This window comes from Malaya genurostris, chromosome 2 (genome assembly GCF_030247185.1).
Source record: "Malaya genurostris strain Urasoe2022 chromosome 2, Malgen_1.1, whole genome shotgun sequence".
In the NCBI taxonomy this organism is placed as follows: Eukaryota; Metazoa; Arthropoda; class Insecta; order Diptera; family Culicidae; genus Malaya; species Malaya genurostris.
The window spans coordinates 96,211,818-96,236,080 of record NC_080571.1 but is presented as its reverse complement, the minus strand read 5'-3'; the positions used below and the strand labels follow the sequence as shown (position 1 = coordinate 96,236,080).

General features: G+C 35.0%; 2 protein-coding genes across 2 annotated transcripts; one reads left to right on the top strand and one right to left on the bottom strand.

Moving 5' to 3' along the window:
- Positions 1-545: 545 nt before the first annotated feature.
- Positions 546-2,280, bottom strand: LOC131432331 (uncharacterized). Its single transcript, XM_058598539.1, has 3 exons — positions 1,205-2,280; positions 1,012-1,147; positions 546-930 (listed from the first exon to the last, which is right to left on the bottom strand). Exons 1-3 carry the CDS (start codon positions 2,244-2,246, stop codon positions 663-665), a joined length of 1,446 nt encoding a protein of 481 aa, XP_058454522.1. The 5' UTR covers positions 2,247-2,280; the 3' UTR covers positions 546-662.
- A 9,151-nt stretch (positions 2,281-11,431) lies between these two features.
- Positions 11,432-14,111, top strand: LOC131429893 (dnaJ homolog subfamily C member 3). Its single transcript, XM_058594335.1, has 3 exons — positions 11,432-11,730; positions 12,208-12,321; positions 12,404-14,111. The coding sequence occupies exons 1-3, from the start codon at positions 11,637-11,639 to the stop codon at positions 13,681-13,683; spliced, it is 1,488 nt and encodes a 495-aa protein (XP_058450318.1). The 5' UTR covers positions 11,432-11,636; the 3' UTR covers positions 13,684-14,111.
- The last annotated feature ends 10,152 nt before the right edge of the window (positions 14,112-24,263 follow it).

Sequence of the window (24,263 nt, the reverse complement as noted above, 5' to 3'; positions counted from 1 at the left end):
TACCTGAATCCATTCGACGAACCTCCCAAGATTTTTTTCGTTTTGTTTTTAAAAATACACTAATTGAAAATTTTAATAACCGTTTGATAGCTAGTTTTCACGACAATCAGTATTTACAGCAGTTCGGTAATTGGAAGACCATTTTACTATACGGACAGTATATGATTTTTACCGTACTCGGCTACTATTCCGATTTACTGTATGAATTTAATATTATTCAAAGAATTCTGTAATGAAAACATGCATAAAATTGGTAAAATTTGCCATAATTTTGATAAAATGAAATTCATGTACAGAATCATCAGTTATTCCTAATGATTACCATAAGTTTTCGCCAAAAAAATTACCGAGCAACGCAATCAAATTTTTCGACTCGTTTTCGGTTTATTCTTAAAGGTGTTATCTTAACGGCGCACGGCTTCCAGTGTTGCTATCTTTCTTAGTGAGAGTCCGGGTTCCGCTGAATCTTGGCCCTTTGGGCCCATTTTCGTTAGTAGAACTTTCTAATGATTGCATAACCTTTCTATATGAAAAAGGCAAAACGCTTATTGTATCATCTTACGAAACAATTTATTCTAACTTAGTTTAACATTTTTAAATATATACCTCTTGAGCGCCCTAGAAAAACCAAAATTGTACGCAAACATTCGGTCTCAATTTGATCACCAAGCACTCATACTATGTGGATCCCTATTCTCCATGACCAGCTCGTCGATGGTCGAGCGCACATCCGACGATATATCCGTGTTGCGCAGATCGAACCGCTGCAGGATTTTATTTTCAATGACACGCGCCGCCAATTTCTCCCCCATCGCTTGACCCAGTGGATTGGATGAGCAGTTCAAAATTTTCAAGCTGGTGTTGAAACGTAGCGTCATCAACAGATATTCTTCGATTCCTTCATCGAGCGAACAGCAGCTGAGGTTGAGTCTGGGAAATAAAAAACGGAAATTTGTTAGTGACTCTCCCACTACTCGGAGACAGGAAGACTCGCTGCTGCCAATTTATTACTCTTTCAGTGGTAAATAACAGATCATGGTCAACACACAGATTGCGCCCTCGGTCAATATCGGATTCAGCCGTAGATCTAGTCGCTCGATGCGCCTTCGACGGATAACGTGAACCAAATCGAAAATACTTTCGGAAGCTGTAACAGGAAAGGTTTGGTCAATATATGACTTGACTTAGTTTGACACTAACTGACACAGAAAATTATTCGTTAAATTTACATATTTAATATTCGGTAACGATTCCGGTGTTAACACTCCGAAAAATGCTCGTAGTCCCACATCACCACAGCGACAATGGGGAAATGCTATGGTAGTTAAATTGGGACATCCTTTATCCAGAGCCGATGCAATTCTTTTCATCATCGATGGTTCCAGTTTACTGCTGTGTAATCTAAATTCCGTTAGTTCGTAGCACCGCTCCAAACCGTCGGTCATCAATTGTATGTCTTTATCCGTGATGGTAGCACAGCCTAGGTAAAAATTGTGGCCTACATTTTTCACATCGTAAGTAATATCAATTTTTCGTAATTCTCTTAAATTAGAAAGAACTAGATCTAGCGGAACATGGTCTCCACTTTCGCCCGTTGATGGCTGCAGCTGATCTATTTTGAGTTCCTTAACGTGTAGAGAGCATAGGTCAATTAGTCTTAGGAAACTTTCTGGATCGTAATCACATGGTTTCATATTTTCCAGTGTCTCTGAGATGTGTTGTTCCAGGTATACTCTTATCCAAGGTTTTCCATCTATATCGATAGGGAAGCGTGTTTTCCACCGATTAACATAAGCCCGTTTCCAGAAGGCGTCGTTTCTTATTCGGGAACATAGAGTATCTAGTGGGAAATCCAAATCCAACAGATCCAGCAAAAAGTTCTTATCCTCACAGAGCGGAATTTCCCGGAAAAAAGGAATCGTGAGCCAATTTTTGGCAATAGTATTCAAACATAACGTCTTGAGCGAATCCGGGATGCAGGTATCCCAGTCTAGGTTGATAGCGTCCAACTGGCGGTTCTCGTCACGTGACAAATGTCTCGAACAAAAGTACACTTTGTAGGTATTGTAATCCAATGTGTTAGGAAATTTCATCTTGGGGTCCTCACTGATCCTGTGAGTCGTCACGGAGTCACAACTGAAAAATTTCCCTTCTGACCACGAGATTATCGCACACGTTTGATCGATACCGTCGCTGGGAACCAACTGAAGCAGATGCGCGACTATTCTATCGGGGTGGGACGTCATGTGATGCGATTTTTGCCCGTTGGAACGTGGTTTATTTTGCGGAACGCGCAACAAAATTCTGGCATTGGAATATATGGCGGAACAGTTGGCTTGTTCTTCTCTAATGGCAACCAGAGACAGTGTGGCGTTTGTTTATTTTTAAAAACCAGTCGCCCGGTGTTTTGTTTACATGCGAAATTATTTATTGGTGGCGTTAACTTTGGCGTCCTGTTGCTTTACTGTCCCCGAAGTGACTATATTTAGAATAATTATGAGATCTTATTTGCCTGATGTGATGTATAAATATAGTGATGCATTTATTGGCTCGACAGTTTTTTTAAATAGTTTTTTTCCCTTACCATACGAATACATGAATGACAATAGATGTATTTACATCTATAGTCTGTCGACATTTTCGCTTTCAAACTCATTATTTTCTTGATATTAACAATACTAGGCTTCATAATTACTCTAGATTTGATACTCCTGTATACCAGCTATTTGTCTTTTTCTATAGAAATGATATAGAATTGCTGGAAAAACCGAGATCTGAAGAGCCCTAGTGTGGCTTACCGTTTGACTTAGTACGATGAGATCGAAATATGTCTGTGAACTTCTCGTAAATGGTTGGACCGTTTTCAACAATACTATGTTTGCTCGAAAGCGACTATTGGGTCAATGACATATCACCTTTTTGTATCCACTCAGTGTTCTTGGATACGACTCAACCTATTTCAACGATTTTAGGTTCGTTTGGCTCATTGATTAAGCTTAAAAACTAAATTGCTGACACTTCCGAAGATATAATCACAGACTAACAGACAGGACACTGAAATTAGATTCTTCAATTATTTTAACGGTCATTTCGAATATTCCTTTATTTGGGACAGTTCTCACATGTGTCATGATGGCGCCACGTTACCCTATCAAAAACATCCTGTCTGTCATCTAGACTGTTTATTTTTTTCATTTACCAACAGAGTTGCCATTCATACAGAATTACCTGTGATATATTGATTTGTATACGTCCATGCGAATTTCATGCAGGATACAGATTTAAGGATCAAGAGTAAACCAAATTAACTTGTGTTGGTAATTTGTGTATTACGTACATTTTATTTGGTACGTATGCCATAGATCTGTGTATTCATATATGCAGTGCACCGAGTTTATCGAAGTGGATTGCACGATTGAAATTCAAACAATCTTTTTTGACAATAATTCATTCTCAAATGAATGTTAAGCCTGACATCTTGGATGAAATATCAGTTTTGATCAATTTTTCACCAACGTTTGATGAAAAATTGCTTACATTTTATGAATGTAGATTTTATTTCCCTAATAAAAATTTAGCAACACTGCTTCAATGCATTTGTATTAGATTGCGCTACACAAAATAAACAAAAGTAAATATTTTCTGTTACAAAAGCAGTTTGCCGAAAAAATAAATAGTTTTACGACAATATTCCATATCCATTGCCTTTCGCATGTTAAATTCAAGATTCCTTTTTTGCCGGATTACTAATAAAGGTACGTAAATCTTTATATCGCAATAATTTCTGCAAGAGGAAATCCATATAGGAATGTGTTTATTGCTAATCAAATGTGTCAGTGGAAGTAAGCTGGAACTGAAATAATTTTTCTCGAGAAGTTTTAAGGAAAACGGAAGAGTTTTAGACTAAGATTTTCGCTTTTCTTGAAGCGGTATGAACCGATTGGTTTATTTTTAAACCATATTGAAAATTTATTGAGTAAAATCAGGAAAAGAAGCGCCGGAATTTGTTTTTACACACGCGTTGTTGGCATTACTCATACGCTTGCGAAGAGTCTTGCTCATTAATACATGTTGCCAAAACTATATACATAATTGTACCTACTTCTCATCCTCCAACGCAATACAAAATCGAACCCGTTTTGTTACAATATTTACTTGCTTCTGGTCTGCCGCCACTTAATTTCGGGTGAAAACTACCAACGCAATAAAAAAAAGTCTAAATGAACAACGTTGAGTCAAATAAATGGTTACCTTCCAACATCGCGAAAAAGTATCAACGTAATCCAATAATTTATTGTGACGATTCATTTTCAAATATTTTGATGAAATCAGGCATCCCTGCAAGCAGCTGATCGGTGTTGACAAACGAAGGGAAACCAACTAGTAAAAAAAACTTGTACATAACACAAGGGATGTACAGATAGTAAATAGTGTTCTGTAAGTAGCAGAAACTTTACGTCTGCTTAGCGGTTCAAATTGAACTGCCGAGTTTAGAACTAAGCAGTTCAATTTGAACTGCTCTGCACTGATGAGTCAAAGACGAAACGTAAAAAAAAATAATGAGATAGTAAATAGTTCGCGCAGTACAATAAAGGTGGAACTAGTGCATCACGAAAAATTATTTTTATAAGAATTTACTCATACTGTCATGTCTGTTAGTCTGTGATATAATAGTCTAAGTGGCGTAATCGGTACACTGTACCTTTTCTATCCGCTCAATTTTGTTGTAGACAACAAGATAGATTTAGAGGCTTGTTTGAAACCTATTATCAGGCTATTGACAGACCCTGTCGGCTTTGAGGAAAATCAATCTTCAGTTCATGTCAATTGCATGGGAGCGCAGTGCTGCTATTTTGGCGAATTTGACATTTCTTTCCCCTGCTTCTATGTACGAGATTCGATGCGGACTCGCATGAGGTCACCATGCTCGCAAAAAACAATGTTGGCAATAATTTGTTTGGGAAATGTGAGAGCTGGATATCTTGTTAATATGATGTCTTTGCTATTGATTAAATCTGGAAGCCCATCTGGAAGACCCACAATGTTATATACCATTCGACTTAGCTCGATAAGATCGAAAAATGACTGTATGCATGTATGTGTTTTTTTACAAGGTGAAATGCATTTACGCACAGAGCGAGGGACCCTCCGCAGGACTTACCAACTGTATGATTGGAGCTATACACTAAAACACCTTTAGCGGCCCTTATACGGAGCAATATTATTGTCAATCCAAATATTGTCAATACCATCAATCCAATTGGCTTGATAAGAGTCCGAGTTTTTCGAAAATTTCAAGCGTTTGGCACTTTAAATATTGCAAATGAATATTAAAATATTGAGAGAAGAGGTCATTGCACATATTTAACATTTTCTCTCTTGAGAGACAGTATTGTCGGATTGATGAGCAGTTTTGATTTTTTGACAATATTTTCATCAATCCAATGAAGTTTCCATTACACGATCAACAGTATTATCAATACTCCTTGAATTGACAATAATATTGTCTCGTGTAAGGACCACTTTTGATCTACAACCCTATCTCCACGGAAACACCGTTAGTTATTGCTTCGGGGTGATGTGTTTGTATGTGTGTGCAACGATTTTTTTGCCGCCAAATTTTCTTTGAGATCGCTGAACCGATTTTAACAAACTAAGGTCATTGACCAAATTCGAAGATCAAATTGCTATCACTTCTGGTTCTACAAACAGAGAAAAAGAATTGTACATGTAACAAAATTTGAGTTTAACGCAACGATTTATTTTATTGAAATAGTGACAAAAGAAAATTTGATTTAAAATAGCATATATTGTTGCTTGAAACTACAAAACTAGATATTTGATTTTTCTCAGTGGATTAGTTTGTTTCAATAAATATTCTGATAAATTAACAAATATTTTATTCCTGCGTTCCTGTCAATTTTTCGACAAACAATTTCATATTAAATTTTACTAGTAATTTTTTTGTTTAAATGAGCTTACTTTAAAGGAAGGTAATATTTATAGTGCTTCGAATTCATAAACTTGGCAGCAGAAATAAATGATACGACATAAACCTAAAACGATTAGTATTTCAACAATTTTGTTTGTTAAAATCATACATTTTTGTTTGTCATTACGATGAAAAAAAAACATTTCTTCCATGCTAATTTTTCAATGTCATCTTTTAAACTTATTTAATTTCGATTTACATCCATTTCAACAGCTGGGTCCTTTTGTCGTGGGACGACCGGATTTATCACATACCACTCCTGGTATACTAAGGGCATGTTCAGGAGTGTTCTAGTTCTAGATACAAAATTTATGTCAGTTTTAAAATTTTGGTCTGGAAATTATAACAAAAGAAACTAGCAGCCCCAACAGCGATTTATTTTTCTTATTTTTTACCTATTATATATATATATATATATATATATATATATATATATATATATATATATATATATATATATATATATATATATATATATATATATATATATATATATATATATATATAATAGGTATAGAATTCGCTCAAACTTTAGAAAAACGAACTGAGCAAATGTCCGTGTGTGTATCGTTTTCTCAATCGTTTTCTCAAAAAATAAACAAAAATTCAAATTCAAATATGTTAAACTTATAGTCTCATGCAAAATTAATCAATTTTATCCAATTCTGACTTTCGATTCAGGAATTACAGGATGATGAATTTTTGAAATTCAAACCGATATAGAAGATGACAATCCCGAAAAGCTCTAATGTTGGACTCAAAACTATTGCAATTTATTCGTCATATGGCCGTATCTACGGTTTGGGTTATGCTGGTTCCTGAATACCGGCAAATTTGATCCGATTTGCAGTTTCGATATTACAGGGTAGTGAGGGATTAAAATCTCAAATTGCCACTTAAAATGATGGTCATTAAAATAATGTCATCAGAATTAAAATACCGAAGAATATTCATGCAAAAAAACACATGCGGATTGATAAAAAAAGGTATCATCTCACTGCTAGATGGATTAAGCACGTTTTATTATTAAAAAAATCTAACCGAAGGTATAACAGTTTTAAATTTGACAGTAGAACTGTTCGAATATATAAAACTAAAACGGCTTGCTGGATATACGTTTGTTCCAGTTTCAGTTCTATTATAGTTCGCCCATATAAAACTTCCAGCTGCTGAATTTCCTCTAATATTTATTCTATCCAATGAGTCGGTGCTCCATCAGTACGGTCGAGATAGAGATCCTGCATAAAATGTTTTCTATAAAAAATGCGTTATGTAATGTTATGCAGTGAAGAAGTAAGCATCAAAGAAGCAACAACAATAACATATAATAGAAGTATTCATAATGGTTTTTCTTTTGATGTTTGAATAAAATATGTTCTGTATTAATAGCGATTTGATGTATTAATTTATTTTTTCTGTTATATGTTATTGTTGTTGCTTCTTTGATGCTTACTTCTACATGCAGGTTGGCAATATTTTGAATTATTCAAATATATATATATATATATATATATATATATATATATATATATATATATATATATATATATATATATATATATATATATATATATATATATATATATATATATATATATATATATATATATATATATATATATATATATATATATATATATATATATATATATATATATATATATATATATATATACTTGAATTGTTGAAAAACTCCAAAGAAATGTAAGAAACACATAAATTTTACTTCTAAGACACGTGCAACCTTTTTTGATTATCAACGGGAGAGACAAATTCGCTAGGTTATAAAGAATAAAACTAATACAGTTTATTCAAATAATTAATTTAGTTATATCATTACACAAATAAAATTATAAAAAAATGAATTATTCGTTTTGCCTTTCTCATATAGAAAGGTTATGCAATCACTGTGAAAACCGACTTTTGAACCGAGGCCCGGAGGGCCGAGTGTCATATACCATTCGACTCAGTTCGTCGAGTACGCAAAATGTCTGTGTGTGTATGTGTGTGTGTGTGTGTATGTGTTTGTGTATGTGTGTGTGTGTGTGTATGTGCGTATGTGTGTATGTAACGTTTTTTTGCACTAACTTTTCTCGGAGATGGCTGAACCGATTTTCACAAACTTAGATTCAAATGAAAGGTCTTGTAGTCCCATACAAAATTTCTGAATATTAGTTGGATCCGACTTCCGGTTCCGGAATTATGGGGTAAAATGTGCAAAAAATTGTGAAAATAAGTGCACTAACTTTTCTCAGAGATGGCTGAATCGATTTTCACAAACTTAGATTCAAATGAAAGGTCTTGAGGTCCCATACAAAATTCCTGAATATTATTTGGATCCGACTTCCGGATCCGGAAATATAGGGTAAAGTGTGTTAAAAATTGTACACCATCACTGAAAATGGGGAAAAACCTTGAAAAATTTTCTAAATCGACCTCAAATCTTTTCCAATTTGATGGTTTTTATCAGTAGACGGTCAAACAAACCGATTTCGGTTATTGTTTTAAGAATCGAAGAAATTTTTTTTTGCCTTTCTCATATAGAAAGGTTATGCAATCACTGTGAAAACCGACGTTTGAACCGAGGCCCGGAGGGCCGAGTGTCATATACCATTCGACTCAGTTCGTCGAGTACGCAAAATGTCTGTGTGTATGTGTGTGTGTGTTTGTGTGTGTGTATGTGCGTATGTGTGTATGTAACGTTTATTGCACTAACTTTATGGGGTAAAATGTGCAAAAAAATGAAAATATGTGTTCTAACTTTTCTCATAGATGGCGCGACCGATTTTCACAAACTTAGGTTCAAATGAAAGGTCCTGTGGTCCCATACGTTATTCCTGAATTTCATGCGGATCCGACTTCCGGATCCGGAAATATAGGGTAAATTGTGTTAAAAATTTTATACCATCACTGCAAAGAGCGAAAAACCGTAAAAAGTTTTCTAAATCGACCTCAAAACTTTTCCAATTGACATTTTTTATCAGTTGACGGTCAAACAAATCTATTTCGATTATTCTTTTAAGAATAGAAGAAAAATATTTTGAAGAATACCACAGTATTATATATGATAGTTTCATTGATATGAGAAAGGCATCATTACACCACTAGGTGGATTAAAACAGGTTTTCGTGGTATCAACATAAAACATGATTGAATCAACAAATACATTGCCAATAACATCAACTCAACTTTTGTTGACATGTTGTAAAGGGTTAATTTTTTCAACATAAATTCACCCAGATTACAATAAATGAATACAGGACAAGCTTCGGCTCTTATTTTAACACGGAAAGCCGCCCAGTGATTTACTCGATTTATGTGATAGTGTTTATTTTAGATATTGTAAGAAAATATTTTTTTCTTTTAAGTCGTACGTAACAAGTGAATACTTATTAGGTTTTACAAGATGGTAGAGTTTTTTTTATAAATAAACTCGCGATAAATAGTTCTTGTTTGATATGTAATAACATTTTCAATAACACATATTCAAATTAAAAAGAACATGTAAACAAACCACAGTTAGACGTCAAATGATGTCCATTCAGCGAATTTTTTAAGGTTATGTTATGATCGTGTAAAATAAAATTTGTTATTATCCCATCAGCTGTAGCAAACCTTAGCAAAGTTTTGTAGCGAAATGATTAACAGTTTTAAATACGATCAGTCTACTTCCATCAAGGTTAACGAGACTTCACCGTCCTTCGACGGCAGTTCAATGATTTTATTATCGAAATGTTTAAACGTGCCGGGCGTGGTCAGTGATTTCATGATCCACAGTGATCTTTGATCACTGGTTGTTAATTTTCATAGCCCTGACCACTCACTCGTTCGTTCCTAAGTTTATTTACACTGCGACATTTGCATGAATTTCAAAATACGTGGTAAGGTCTGTTAAAACATCTTTATTATAAACAACGTCTAAATACAAGTTTTCTTCTATTTGAATAACATTTCTGTGCATATGGCAATCCTGAATCGAGTTCGATTTTTAGCTTTTCTCGCCATTTTCCACGAACAGTTGATCGCTGGTACGTTTTCTGGCCAATTTTGAAGTAAAATTTCAATGCCTTTTCGTGGGCTTGTTCGTGTTCCCGCATACGGTCGTCATTTTCAATTTTCAACCGGCAGTAAGGACACAGTTCTAGATCTTTACGTAATGATCTATATGAATGCTTCCGAGTAACGGCATCATCTGGATGGTGGAGTAGTTCATGTCGCAATACAAGATATTCAGCCTCGAAAGGTTCGCGACAAAATCGACATGGGAAAGAATTTCGTTCCGGAAGTGTTTTTTCGATCACAGGTTGTATGTTATTTATGGCATCCTGTACGCTATGCGTACGTGTTTGGCTGGTAATTTCCGCCTTCAGATACTCTAGAAAACGTCCGAATTCAGGACACGTACCAATGAGTGTCTGTCGAGATCTAGTGTGTTTGAACGCCTGAAATATGTTGATTTTCAGTATTTGTACTTTGGCGGAAGTTTCATCGTTCAAGTTATGCTCGTATCGAAGCTTCAGTAGGCATATAAGATGATAGTTTTCGACGAAGACCATATCGAAAACATCGTTAATAGGTTTTCCGCACTGTGGACACGTTACGAATGCACTACATCGTTTGAGCTTCGATTGCAGGTTTGTTTCGAAAATCTCTCGAAGCCAAGTAAGAAGTGTGTTATATTCGGTTATAATAGAATCGGCTACGGGTGCTGTTTCACTCGTTTCAGCTGCCTCGACAAGCTCACTGCTTTCGAAAACTGGACCATTGAGCAGAACTTTTCTTTTACGACGCCAGGATTTACCGTCGTGGTCGGATTCCTTCTTGTTATCATTATTACTGTAACCACCATTTATCATATTCAATCGACATTCACCTTTTATTTTACACTATTCACTTCCGGTGTAAAAAAACGAATCCTTTTATCAATGGAAAGAAAGTTTTGTGCGGAATACAATTTTTCAAGGTTTAAATTTAGTTTCTCGTGTGTTTACATTACTTGCTTATCGATATGTCAAAAACTACTTTTTCTGAATGTACGTCGTTATCCTTGTATTTGTAGGTAAGCTAGATTTTACAGTCGTAGCATGGTACACATAGGCGCTTCGAGGGAAATATATGTTTTATACAGTTGCATCGAGTTGGGCGTTTGAGTAGTATCAGTTGCCTATAGCGCTGCAGGCAAATTGAAACAAACTATATCTATATCCAGGCGGAAAAATGTCCAGCGAAAGCTTTTCAATTATCGGTAAAGAAGACAGAATTAATATTAGAATTCGAACAGGTAGTAGTGAAGCCAAAGGAATGTTTTGAACTTTTTGCTATACAAAACACCATGCTCGTCGCCCATGTAGCAAATCGACAACAACTATATGCCAAGAAACTTTCGACCAATCACCGTTGACCACATCCAGCAGCTGTCAAATCCGCTCGAATCAGCCGCTATCTTTGACTGCATAACACGTCAGTCGTTCAATCATCGCGTAGAGAGAAAAGCAATACAGGAAGGTCAAAATTGTCGCATATTTTTCTTAGCCAGAAAGCTGAGCAGTTGTGCAAAACTATGAAGGTGGTGTTTGGAAAATTGCTGTGATTTAGTTGATATTCAAGTTGAAGTGCAGTTGCAGGAAACGCAAACTAAATCAGGATGCTGTTGAATATTTATGAACTGTCGCAGCTTAGCGACGGGCAAAGGATCAGCACAGTGCTGTTTTTTCTATTAATAGAAATGTTCATTGATCGTAAGTTCTGTATACAAATTTTCAAAAGAATTTATTACATGACACGCTTAGTGGTGCACAGAGTAATATAACATTGTAGTTTTCCGTATTTGGTACCTAATCCACACAAAAACAGTATCACGTAAATATTGCAGTACCATTTGTCGGACATATCATAGACAATCAAACTCTGACGTGTCTCTGTCTGGCGAAAATCTAATATGTTTTCATGGTCGTTGCAAATAAACCATCTGTCATTTATTTAAAAGAAGTGTTCGGACAATAGACAAAAGATGTTTTGTCCATCTGACTGTTGCTGTAAACTTCTAACATATAGTGAATTGTCCTATAGATTTATATTGAACAATATAATCCGTATTTGTACCATTAACTGCTTTTAAATCGTATATTATAACTATACTGTAGCGAATAATACTCTATAGCACTCAAATGAACAACTCTAGTTCACATAAGCTAATCAAAGCCATTACGTTACAGGAGCAAAATCAGCAGCTACGCAAGCAGAAATAGATCGGCATTTGGAAATGGGAAGAGATCTTCTAGCCCGCGGACAGCTATCAGACGCATTGACACATTATCATGCTGCCGTAGGTAAGATCGTTACATTTGTTTTTTTTTTGTTTATAATATAAACGTGGTCATAAAATAATTTTCTAAACCAATTTCTTTACAGAGGGTGACCCGAATAATTATCTAACGTATTTCAAACGTGGTACCGTCTATTTAGCACTGGGTAAAGCCAAATTTGCAGTGAACGACTTCTCGCGGGTGCTGGAACTGAAGCCAGATTTTCTGGCCGCACGGGCACAGCGTGGTCAAGTTTATCTTAAAATGGGAGACTTCGACAACGCAGAACTAGATCTGATGGACGTGCTGCGGATGGATCCACACAATCACGAAGTGAACTTCCAATATGCCCGCATCGATCCAGCGAGGGATCAGTGGGCACTTTGCGTGGATGTGATCGAGCGTGAGGACTTCACAACGGCAATTGCATTGTTAACGCAGTTGTTGGAGATGTGTCCGTGGTCGGTGGAAATCCGAGAGGCACGAGCTCAGGCTTATATCCGGATAGGAGATCGTTTAGCTGCCGTAAGTGAGTATCGGTCGGTAAACAGGTTATGCCAAGACAGTACCGAGGGATATTACACACTATCAAAATTGCTGTACGATCTGGGAGATTCTGCATCGGCTTTAAAAGAGATACGGGAATGTTTGAAATTGGATCCAGAACACAAAGACTGCTTCCCATTCTACAAGAAAATTAAAAAGGTGGACAAGGTTCATGTTGATACTCAGAGTGCTTTGGAAGAGCAACGTTACTCTGATTGCATTGCATATGCAGAAAAGTTGATCAATTTGGAACCCGATGTTCCGATGATAAGATACAATGGTAAGCAACTGCTTTGCTCGTGTTTGGTGAAAGATGAGCAGTACTCGGTCGCTGTGAGCCGCTGTCGAGAGGCTTTAGACATATACCAGGATCCCGAAGTGATGTGTGATAGAGCGGAAGCTTTTATTGGAGCCGAAATGTACGACGATGCCATTCATCAGTACCGCGAAGCGTTGGATGTAAATGACTCTCATCAGCGAGCCAAGGAAGGCATCGAACGTGCGCAACGATTGCAAAAGCAAGCTGAGCGTCGAGATTATTATAAGATTTTAGGAGTAAAACGAAGCGCTACCAAACAAGAAATCGTGAAAGCTTACCGAAAAGCTGCTCAGAAATGGCACCCGGATAACTACCACGGCGACGAGAAAAAGATCGCCGAAAAAAAATTCATTGATGTTGCTGCAGCGAAGGAAGTTCTCACAGATCCGGAAAAACGGCAACAATTCGATTCCGGAATAGATCCTCTCGACCCTGAATCGAATCGCTTTGGAGGCGGAGGCAACCCCTTCCATCATTTTCAACACGGGTCCCCGTTCCAATTCAAATTCCACTTCACGTAGAGTTGATAGTCCTTACCGTAGCCCTCTTTAATACTGTCCACCTGTTAATGCCGTGCAGTGCCAGCTTTAATTTATTTTGTCATTTGAAATGATTAGTGTTCCTTAGTATTTGAGACGTAAGAACTGCGTTCTCTGTCATCACCAACAATGCTAAGAGAATTACGAACTACGACCGAATTTAGGAAACAATTATCTTTCTTCAAAGAAAAATGCATAATAGTTAGGTTATGCATGTTACGATTCAACGGAGAAGTGATGAAATACATAGGAAACATAAATCGGCTATTGATTTGGAGCAAGGATAAGTGAAATTATGTGTTTCCTTCTATTTCTCGTTTTCCTATAGGTAACTCAAAGAACTGAAAATGATCTAAACCATAGTGTAAATGATCGCTTTATCACATTTAAATATTAATATAAGACAAGTATGGTTACCTAGTACTGTTTAGTCCGAAGTCCCTCCCAAAACAGCAATCTATAGTCATTGAGATATAAATATCTGTAGTATACCGAAGCAATCTTCGGTCAGTTTTCTAGTCTTTAGACGTGCGAAGCTTACATCAAAGTCGATCTCTAACATGTTTGTCAGGCAGTCAAGCTGGATTATTTATGTATTTTCTAGCTGGATTATTTATGTATTTTCTAGTGAGAGTCAAGTGTCAGCTAGGAGCGAAATCAATCTTCAGTTCAGCAACGCCATCGCACGGCATCACATTCAACATATCCACCTCGATTCTGTTTTTCGTTCGAATCGGATTGTTTCGATAGAATACGAAATTTTGCTTTCTGTAGCTTGATCGAGTTCGAATTTTCCATACGAATGCAGCGCTGCGCTTCCATACAATCACCCCTATTCTGTATTTCGATCGAATCGCATTTTTCCGAACGAATGTAAAAAATTGCATTCTGGAAAACTGCGATTCGATCGAAATACAGAATAGGGGTGATTGTATGGAAGCGCAGCGCTGCTTTTTTGGCGCTCATGAATTTGACATTTCTCCCCTCTACTTCTATGTATGAGGTTCGATGCGGACTGGCCTAAAGGGCGACATGCTCGCAAAAAAGGTTGTTGCCATTGAATTTTTCGGGAAATGTGAGAGCTGGATATCTTGTTAATATGATGTCTCTAATGACAGGATATTTTTTAAAAAAATCTGGGATCAAACCTAAAACGAGTCTGTGTAAAATCTGTTATAGTGAGCAACAAAATACCTTATTTAATCCACCACGTGGTGTGGTGGTGCCTTTTTCAAGTTACTCATACTCTCATAAATATTATTAAGTACATCTTTCATTTGAAACTACCCAAGTAGCATGTTGTGTTATGGAAAAAGCGCAATTTTTCTGTGTTGGCCAACATATTTTCAAGTTCTTCCGTTTTTACGAATATTTATTCACAACGATTGTGCAACTGAGCTTGAGCTTGAGCGACCACCCCTGGTTGCTACTCCGTTACTGATCGGGATTAGCTGAAAATGTACAGGGAGTTTCTAGATGATTCGTCCTGGGACTGGTAAAACATCCTTTAATGTACATCTTCTGGTAATCCCAGAATTCATTGATCAGTACCGGCGCCAGCCAGACCCGAACGTAGATCGTCTAAGGAATGGGAAGGGATGTTAGTCCAACACTTGTTACTTGAGGCTGTATACACTACTGCGCTTTCCACAAGTGTCATGGGAGAAGGATATTTGTTAGTAAAAATTTTAGTATTGGTAGTATTCGCGCGCGACTCAGTATGTTCCGGTTTCAAGATGCTCGGATGCACCACTAAACTCACTGACTTCCCGAGTGAACGTTTCAACAATATCCTATATTGAAGTCCCGGGAAGTCTTGATTCACAGTTCTTATTCGAGGAAACTAAAGAAAAATTTGCAATACTATCGCGTAAAGAATAAAAACTTCCCTATTTTTTATAAATGAAATTATGTGATACAAAATAAACGAGTGAATAGGATTTAGACAAAATAGTTGATTCATTGCATTGACATATTCTAAACAGTTATAAAATCATTTTAAATCACCAAATAAAGGTCAACAGATTTCACACGCGTCTTGATTTTGTATTATTTCCGCTTTATTATTCTAATTATTTATTGAAATTATTAACTGGTTATATTGGTTGATCTGGACAGCCGGCTACCGAGAAAAATATTATTTTTTGTTTGAAATATTAATATCAAGTGTTTTTTTACTATGTATCCAATATACCATTCATTATATGTTATCTCTGTTATTAACTTTGTAATATCAACGGAATGATTTTTATCATTCAATTTATAATCCTGAAAGACAATCAATAACATGAAAGAAGAAAACATTTCAAATAAAACTTTTCTCCGAAGCTAGACAGAAATTGATAGGTTGCATAAAGAGATAATTTAGTAAAGTAGAGTAATCAGAAGTGAAACATTGAAAATATCTGATAACTGAAATTGAAACGAAACTCCTGCAATTGTCGCCTTTTACGACATGGAAGCAGGAACCCAGTGGATCTATTCTTGGTTCATTTTTATCTGCCGGATTCCACACGGCATCTAGGCTGGTACTGTCCGGACAGAGCTAATAGGTACTAGAGATAGGCAATTCGTTCTCGAACGGTTCAAAAGAACTAGCTATAGTTCTTTTTTCAAGAAGGGTAGTTCCTCAGTTCAAAGTCGAGGGATCTTTTTTTTTGTTTTTTGAGCTCCCTCAAACTTGTTTCAAGAACGGTACTAAAAAGAAAGTTTCGTCACGAAACCTCAGTTCTACTTCGAGGGACCTTTTTTCCTCGTTTAAGCTTACAAAAGTAAGTTCTCGTTGAGTATTTGAACAAACAATCCAACTATGAATAGAACGAACGAACGGCTCTGGAGAACTAGTTCTTTCAGGAGAACTCTGCCTCACTGAACGGTTCTTTGAAATGAACTGTTTTGCCCATCTCTAATAGGTACTATCAATATCCTATTGGACCCCAGACCCTATTATTCACAACGATTGTGCAACTGATACAAAAACTCATGCGGTGATCCCATCACAAAAGCAGTAATAAAATCAGCGAGAAAACAATTGTGAAACTCGTGAAAACAACGGTTACAAAAACATAACAAACTTAATTTCTAATAGCGGCCCTTACACGAGCATTAAAAATGTCATTTTAAATGATGACTAAATAATGATGTATTTCAAATTTGTTAGAAATTTCGTCATTAGTGCACCGTTACACGTTCATTAAAATGATATTGATTTTTAGTAATGACATTTTTAATGACTCGTGTAAGAGCCGCAAATGAAACATGTATTCGTACGCTCGAAATTTTCAAGCGCCTTTGAATTAACGTGTTTTGATGATTGTACACAAATTTCTGTGAAAACAACGGTCTATTATTCCTAATGAGAATCATCGAAATTGTTTTTAAAATATGTGTATTCAAACATTATGTGTTTTAATGTTTTATTGAACCTGAAAATTCTCGAAGTGATTTTTTCTTGAATATTCTCCAATATGGTATCGATGGTAACAGTGTGTTGAATAGAAAATGGTTCACGCAACGTGATGACTTATATTATCTAAATAACAGGAAACATTAACATGTTATTATTTCGGAAAGAAATTCTCTAGGTTTTTTTTTATCAGTTTGAATCGTCTAGATGATTAAACAACAATACAGTATAGTCATTCATCTTAGCGGGCTCGACGAGTTTTTCCAATGGTAATATATAACCACAGACTAACAGACAGGACACTCAAATTAAATTCTTCAATCATTTTAACGGTCATTTCGAATATTCCTTTATTTGGGACAGTACTCACATGTGTCATAATGGCGCCACGTTACCCTATCAAAAACATCCTGTCTGTCATCTAGACTGTGTTTATTTTTTTCATTTATCAACAGAGTTGCCATTCATACAGAATTACCTGTAATGTATTGATTTGTATACGTCCATGCAAATGTAATGCAGGATACAGATTTAATACATATTGCCAAAACTATGTACATAATTGTGCCTACTTCTCATCCTTCAACGCAATACAAAATCGAACCCGTTTTGTTACAATATCTACTTGCTTCTGGTCTGCCGCCACTTAATTTCGGGTGAAAACTACCAACACAATAAAAAATAGTCTAGATGAACAACGTTGAGTCAAATAAATGGTTACCTTCCAAAAATTATTTTTATAAGAATTTACTCATACTGTCATGTCTGCTAGTCTGTGATATAACTATGAAGAACTTAACTTTTCGTTCAATATCTTTAAAAAGTTATGCCAGGTCTGCTATTTTTTCCCGCGAGATGAAAACCGAATATAAATTATCTGATTGATTTTTGTTTTCATTGCGCATGTAATGCTGTATGGCTACAACTTTTATGATAATATTCTCATGTCTGCAAGTTTTGCCTTCATTTCCAATAAATAAATCTTGCACAACTTTTGTACAAGTTTCGGATTTTGTATCATTGTTTATCTTAAACTGAATGAATTTGCACACGCTGACCTAATAATTCATGAGGCAGTCAAAACTATGCGGACTCAGAAGAAAAATATTTTTTACAGCAAGGTTCTCAATTCGGCTTATTATTTATAGATTTATAGCGATATAGACGTATATTGTGTCCAATACAATCATGGCAGCCGTTCAGAAAATGTTTGAAAAGTTGCACAATTGTTATAGTTACTCCCGTTTCACATGACGATGTGAAAGATTTTGCAGAGCTTCCATCCCAAGTAACAATTCGAATGCCTTATGGTTTTGATTATAATTTATAGGAGTTTTATAATTGATTGTTTAATCACTACTTGTTTTATAACAACTATAATAAGTGTCGCTTTTGACAAGTGATATCATAGTTTTTAAAGCTTCTATAAAACCTTTTACCTAGACTAACAACTGGACTAAAAATAAATCAATTTGTACTAGAATAAAACCATGTAAACGCTCTTAATATTGCTTTAAAAAATTTCCTTTAAAACATTATTGTCAGTAAAATTCTTTCATAAATCTAGATTTGTGTGTGCGCGTGTTAATTGAATGACAGTTTCACTCAGAGCAAATTTGAAGATTCTAAAGTACATTTATGACACTCCTGTTGTGGGCTATTTGATTTATTGCTTCTTAGATTAAGTGTAATTTGCATTAAAGAAAATTTCATGGCCGCCATTATGATGTTCTTTGCCGTAGCCTTTATTGACATCAAATAAACTTCGAAATGCAAAAACGAGGAAGTATTATGGACTTTTATGATTCATTTTCAAAACGTATGCACAAGTTTTATCGCCACGAAATAGTTTTATACAAAAATAAAGATAAATCACAGAAAACAATTTTCATAAATCATGGAGACTTTTGCAAAAACCGTATTTATTTCTAGGCGATTAGTTATAATTCGTATTTTTATCCGTATATTCACGATAAAAATAAAAGCGCATGAAGTTTTTACGTTCGGTAAAAGCCTCAAACTTGTAAATAAAATCCAATAAATTGTTACTGATTGCATTCAAAGCAGATATGACACAAATATAATCAAGAAAAGTATTACCAAAACGACAGTTTATTCATAGTGGAATTTATTCCATCCAAATAAATTTAATGTTGATCGTAAATCTGGTTTCAAAATTTTCTTGAATTTGAAGTTTTAACGCAGCTTTATGATGATTCTTCACTTTGCTTTATAAACCTTATGAAGAATGGTCCACTTGGCAGGAACATGCTCTTATAGAGGTTTTCAGTAGGCTTTCGTGGAGTTTAAAGTTTTAATGCAAGATTTATTATGTAGCATTGAAGATAGCTACAAGTATCTATTAATAATATTAAAAATGCTACTTGGGATAACTGTTAATGAAACATGAACGAGTTGGTGATTTGCTGCAAAATTATTTTAGATGTACTTAAAGTTGTTCTACAGTGATTTTTCCAGTAGTATTGTGAAACTCAACAGTGATAAGTTGCACAACAAATTTTAATATATTTAAAAATCTTTCTGAACATATCTAACATAAATAACAATTTTAAAACAATTGTAGATTTACATTTGCTACTTGGGTAAGATTTTAAAATTGGGTTCGGTCATCACTGTGAAAATAGGATGTGCTCCGTTTTGAAGTTTGTTATCTGGTACTTCCTGAACCGGGAACTGGAACAGGAATTGTTTTGAGACAAAGTTTTCGTTTCGTCGCCTCTGAATGGCGTAGGTTTTTCACTACTATTTGCAGTACTTCCGGAACCGGTAATTGGTCAATAACTAACAATACGTACACAACATAAGTTTTATTTTTTTCTGCAGCATATTGAGAATTTGTTAATCTTAGTTAAAGTATATCGAGAATCATTAATGTTTGTTAAATATAAACATATTAGCGGCCCTTACACGCTCATTAAAAGTGTCATTTCTTAAAAATAATGTCATTTTAATTAACGTGTAAGGGCAGTAATGATAAATTCTCCATACAAATTTGGAATGTCATTACTTTAGTAATCATTACTGATATTAAATTGACTAAGTAATGATATTTCAAATTTGCATAGAAATCTCGTCATTACTGCACCATACACGTTCATTAAAATGATATTATTTTTTAGTAATGACACTTTTAATGATCGTGTAAGGTCCGCTAATGACATTAATAATTCTCGTGTAAGGCCGCTATTGAGAATCTATTAGCGGCCATAACACGAGTCATTAAAAATGTCATTATTAAAAAATAATATCATTTTAATGAACGTGTAATCGACGACACGACCTGCCACTCGTCTATCAAAACTGTATCGTAAATTTAATTACCCCTCAGTAACTGGAAATGTCAAATCGGAAACGCTAGTGAATTTTTTTAAACTGGCAGCACAAGTTGATATATTTATTGATTTTGAATAACAGTCACCATATCCTTGGTTACTGCATACCGAAGGCAAGATGAATGTAAACAAAATAAATTTCAGATCGGTTATTATATCACGGGACATTTTAATGGATTTACCTGACTCGAGCGGAATGTAAAAATTGAGGAGTATGAGTTATGTCTTTTATAAAGCCAAGTTCAAAATTCAGGTCTTGACATGAAACCGTTGTGTGAGAAGGAAGACATGGAAATGACCGACAACGAGCTAGTGCTCCACAGACTAACAGACATGACAGTATGAGTAAATTCTTATAAAAATATTTTTTCGTGATGCACTAGTTCCACCTATATTGTACTGCGCGAACTATTTACTATCTGTACACCCCTTCTGGTATGTAAAAGTTTTTTTACTATTTGGTTTCCCCTCGTTTGTCAACAGCGATCAGCTGCTTGCAGGGATGCCTGATTTCATCGAAATATTTGAAAAGGAATCGTCACAACAAATTATTGGATTACGTTGATAATATATTTAACTTTTTCGCGATGTTGGAAGGTAACCATTTATTTGACTCAACGTTGCTCATCTAGACTATTTTTTTTTGTGTTGGTAATTTTCACCCGAAATTAAGTGGCGGCAGACCAGAAGCAAGTAAATATTGTAACAAAACGGGTTCAATTTTGTATTGCGTTGGAGAATGAGAAGTAGGCACAATTATGTATATGGTTTTGGCAATATGTATTAAATCTGTATCCTGCATGAAATTCGCATGGACGTATACAAATTAATACATTACTGGTGATTCTGTATGAATGGCAACTCTGTTGGTAAATGAAAAAAAAATAAACACAAATCAATTATTAGGAAACTCAAAAACATGAAGGCTCCTGGTAATGATGGAATTTTTAATATTCTTATTAAAAATCTTCCCGATGTTGCCTTGAGACTCCTGGTTAAAATTTTCAACAAGTGTTTTTCATTAGCTTACTTCCCAAAAAGATGGAAAAACGCTAAAGTAATTCCTATCCTAAAACCTGATAAAAACCCAGCAGAAACATCAAGTTATCGCCCAATTAGCTTACTTTCTTCTATCAGTAAACTTTTTGAAAAAATTATCTTGTTGAGAATGATGACTCATATAAATGAGAATTCAATTTTTTTACCAGAGCAGTTTGGATTTCGTCATGAACATTCAACTACTCATCAACTTGTCAGAGTAACGAACATGATAAAAGCAAATAAATCTTCTGGGTTATCCACTGGAGTTGCTCTTCTAGACATTCTAGACAAAGCATTCGACAGTGTTTGGCACAAAGGTTTAATAGCAAAAATGTCTGATTTCCAGTTTCCTATTTATTTGATCAAAATGATTCAAAATTATTTAACTGATCGTACTCTTCAGGTTAGCTATCAGAATTGTAAATCTGAATTGCTACCCGTACGAGCCGGTGTTCCGCAGGGTTCGAGTGTAGCTCCAATCTTGTATAATATTTTCACTTCTGATCTTCCAAATCTACCCGTTGGTTGTCAGAAATCGTTATTCTGTGACGACACAAGTCTGTTAGCCACAGGTAGAAATCTAAGAGTGATCTGCAGTCGCCTACAAAGAAGTTTAAATATTTTCAGTGATTATCTGTCAAAATGGAAAATTAAACCAAATGCAGCAAAAACGCAATTAATTATCTTTCCTCACAAGCCAAGAGCTTCTTTTCTTAAACCAAACAATAATCACATTCTCAAATTGAATGGCTTGGAATTGACATGGTCTGATCAAGCTAAATACTTAGGTTTAACGTATGACAAAAAACTCACTTTCAAGGATCACATTGAAGGAATCCAGGCAAAGTGTAATAAATATATTAAATGTTTATATCCTCTTATAAACAGAAATTCTAAGCTCTGTCTAAAAAACAAATTGTTAATTTATAAACAAATTTTCAGACCAGCCATGCTTTATGCGGTACCAATTTGGTCAAGCTGTTGTTCCACCAGGAAGAAAACGCTTCAAAGGATTCAGAATAAAATTCTGAAAATGATTTTGAAGCCTATTCCCTGGTTTAGTACAAATGAGTTACACAGACTCACAAATATAGAACCATTAGATGTAATGTCACATAATATTATAAGCAAATTCCGACAAAAATCGATGCAATCTTCAATTGAATCGATTCGCTCTCTGTATTAGTTAGTAAGTTAGTATATAAGTTCCTTTTCCCCATTACACAATACAAGTAGGTTTAGAATTTTCCCTACACAAAAATCTCAGAATTGCGGAAGCAAATGATGTCTTCATGGTAATAACCAAATCATATATATATATATATATATATATATATATATATATATATATATATATATATATATATATATATATATATATATATATATATATATATATATATATATATATATATATATATATATATATATATATATATATATATATATATATATATATAACAGGGCTGAAAAGTCACCACTTGTGGCTGAACACCCAATTTAAATCTTAATAATTTAATTTTAACTCATATTCCAATAAATCGTTATTTAAAAAAAAAAAATAAATAAATAAACACAGTCTAGATGACAGACAGAATGTTTTTGATAGGGTAACGTGGCGCCATCATGACGCATGTGAGTACTGTCCCAAATAAAGGAATATTCGAAATGACCGTTAAAATGATTGAAGAATCTAATTTGAGTGTCCTGTCTGTTAGTCTGTGAGTGCTCTGTGGTACCGGCATAACGTACGGTAAAATGATTTCATTGTGGAATTTCACTAGTAATCCTCGAATAGTGGCCAACAAGGTGAAATACTGTTTCTACTGCTGCGCAATCAACCGACACAAAACAATTTTGACATCGGCATATTACACCGAATCCTACTGCCCAGAAAAGCTAGCAGTTGAAGTGTACGGATAAATCGCTGGAAGCAGATCATTGTCCTCGTTCGTTGGTTTCATCCATAGTTTCGATTAAATTCCGAAAATCGAGTTCATTTAATTGCATTTCTGCTTAATTTGGACAAAGTTGAACACTAATAGAACTATTCCACCGCTTTCAAAACATGTTTATTTGTTTTGGGGTTCCTTGGTAACTAGTCCATAGCAACTTAAACAGTGTTGCTCGAGAAGATTATTTTTATCATTTACAAGGGGTCGCTAGATTTGTGGTAACTGGCGGTGAATCGTTAGCGAACAGTTTTAATGCTGATTTTTCTTCGGAGTGCCTGGTCGTGTCGTCGGTGTAATGGTGCAGTAATGACGAAATTTCTATCAAATTTGATATACATCATTACTTAGTCATCATTAAAAATGACAAAAACAATGCTCGTGTATGGGCCGCTATTAATCTGTTACCCTGGCATCTCTGGTCCCTTATTGAACATAAACAGACCCTTTCAGCTTGGAGCGAAATCAATCTTCAGTTCAGCAACGCCATCGCACGGTGTCACATTCAACCAGAGATGTCATTTATACAGATTTATCTGTATTATACAGATTTTTACATGCGCATACAGATTTAATACAGAGTACAGATTTCTTAAATTTAATACAGATTTATACAGATTTCACCAAACCTATTAAGGAAAAAATTAAACTATCTATTAGTATTTGAGCCATCTATTAGTATTTGATTGCAATGACGAGATAAACGTTTAGGAATCAACGTACAAATAACTTTTTAAAAAATATATTTTTTGTGCAGATATTTAATGAAGAACACTGAAATCCATTTATATTAAAATTTGTAACTAAATT

Bases quoted from the DNA above. Each gene is read 5' to 3' on its own strand.
- LOC131432331 (XM_058598539.1), bottom strand. From the start codon at position 2,246: ATGACGTCCCACCCCGATAGAATAGTCGCGCATCTGCTTCAGTTGGTT. The intron at 1,148-1,204 runs GTCAGTTAGTGT...TTCCTGTTACAG, and splicing joins TTTAACGAATAATTTTCTGT to CTTCCGAAAGTATTTTCGAT. The intron at 931-1,011 runs GTAATAAATTGG...TTTATTTCCCAG, and splicing joins TGTTATTTACCACTGAAAGA to ACTCAACCTCAGCTGCTGTT.
- LOC131429893 (XM_058594335.1), top strand. From the start codon at position 11,637: ATGCTGTTGAATATTTATGAACTGTCGCAGCTTAGCGACGGGCAAAGG. The intron at 11,731-12,207 runs GTAAGTTCTGTA...ATTACGTTACAG, and splicing joins AATAGAAATGTTCATTGATC to GAGCAAAATCAGCAGCTACG. The intron at 12,322-12,403 runs GTAAGATCGTTA...ATTTCTTTACAG, and splicing joins ACATTATCATGCTGCCGTAG to AGGGTGACCCGAATAATTAT.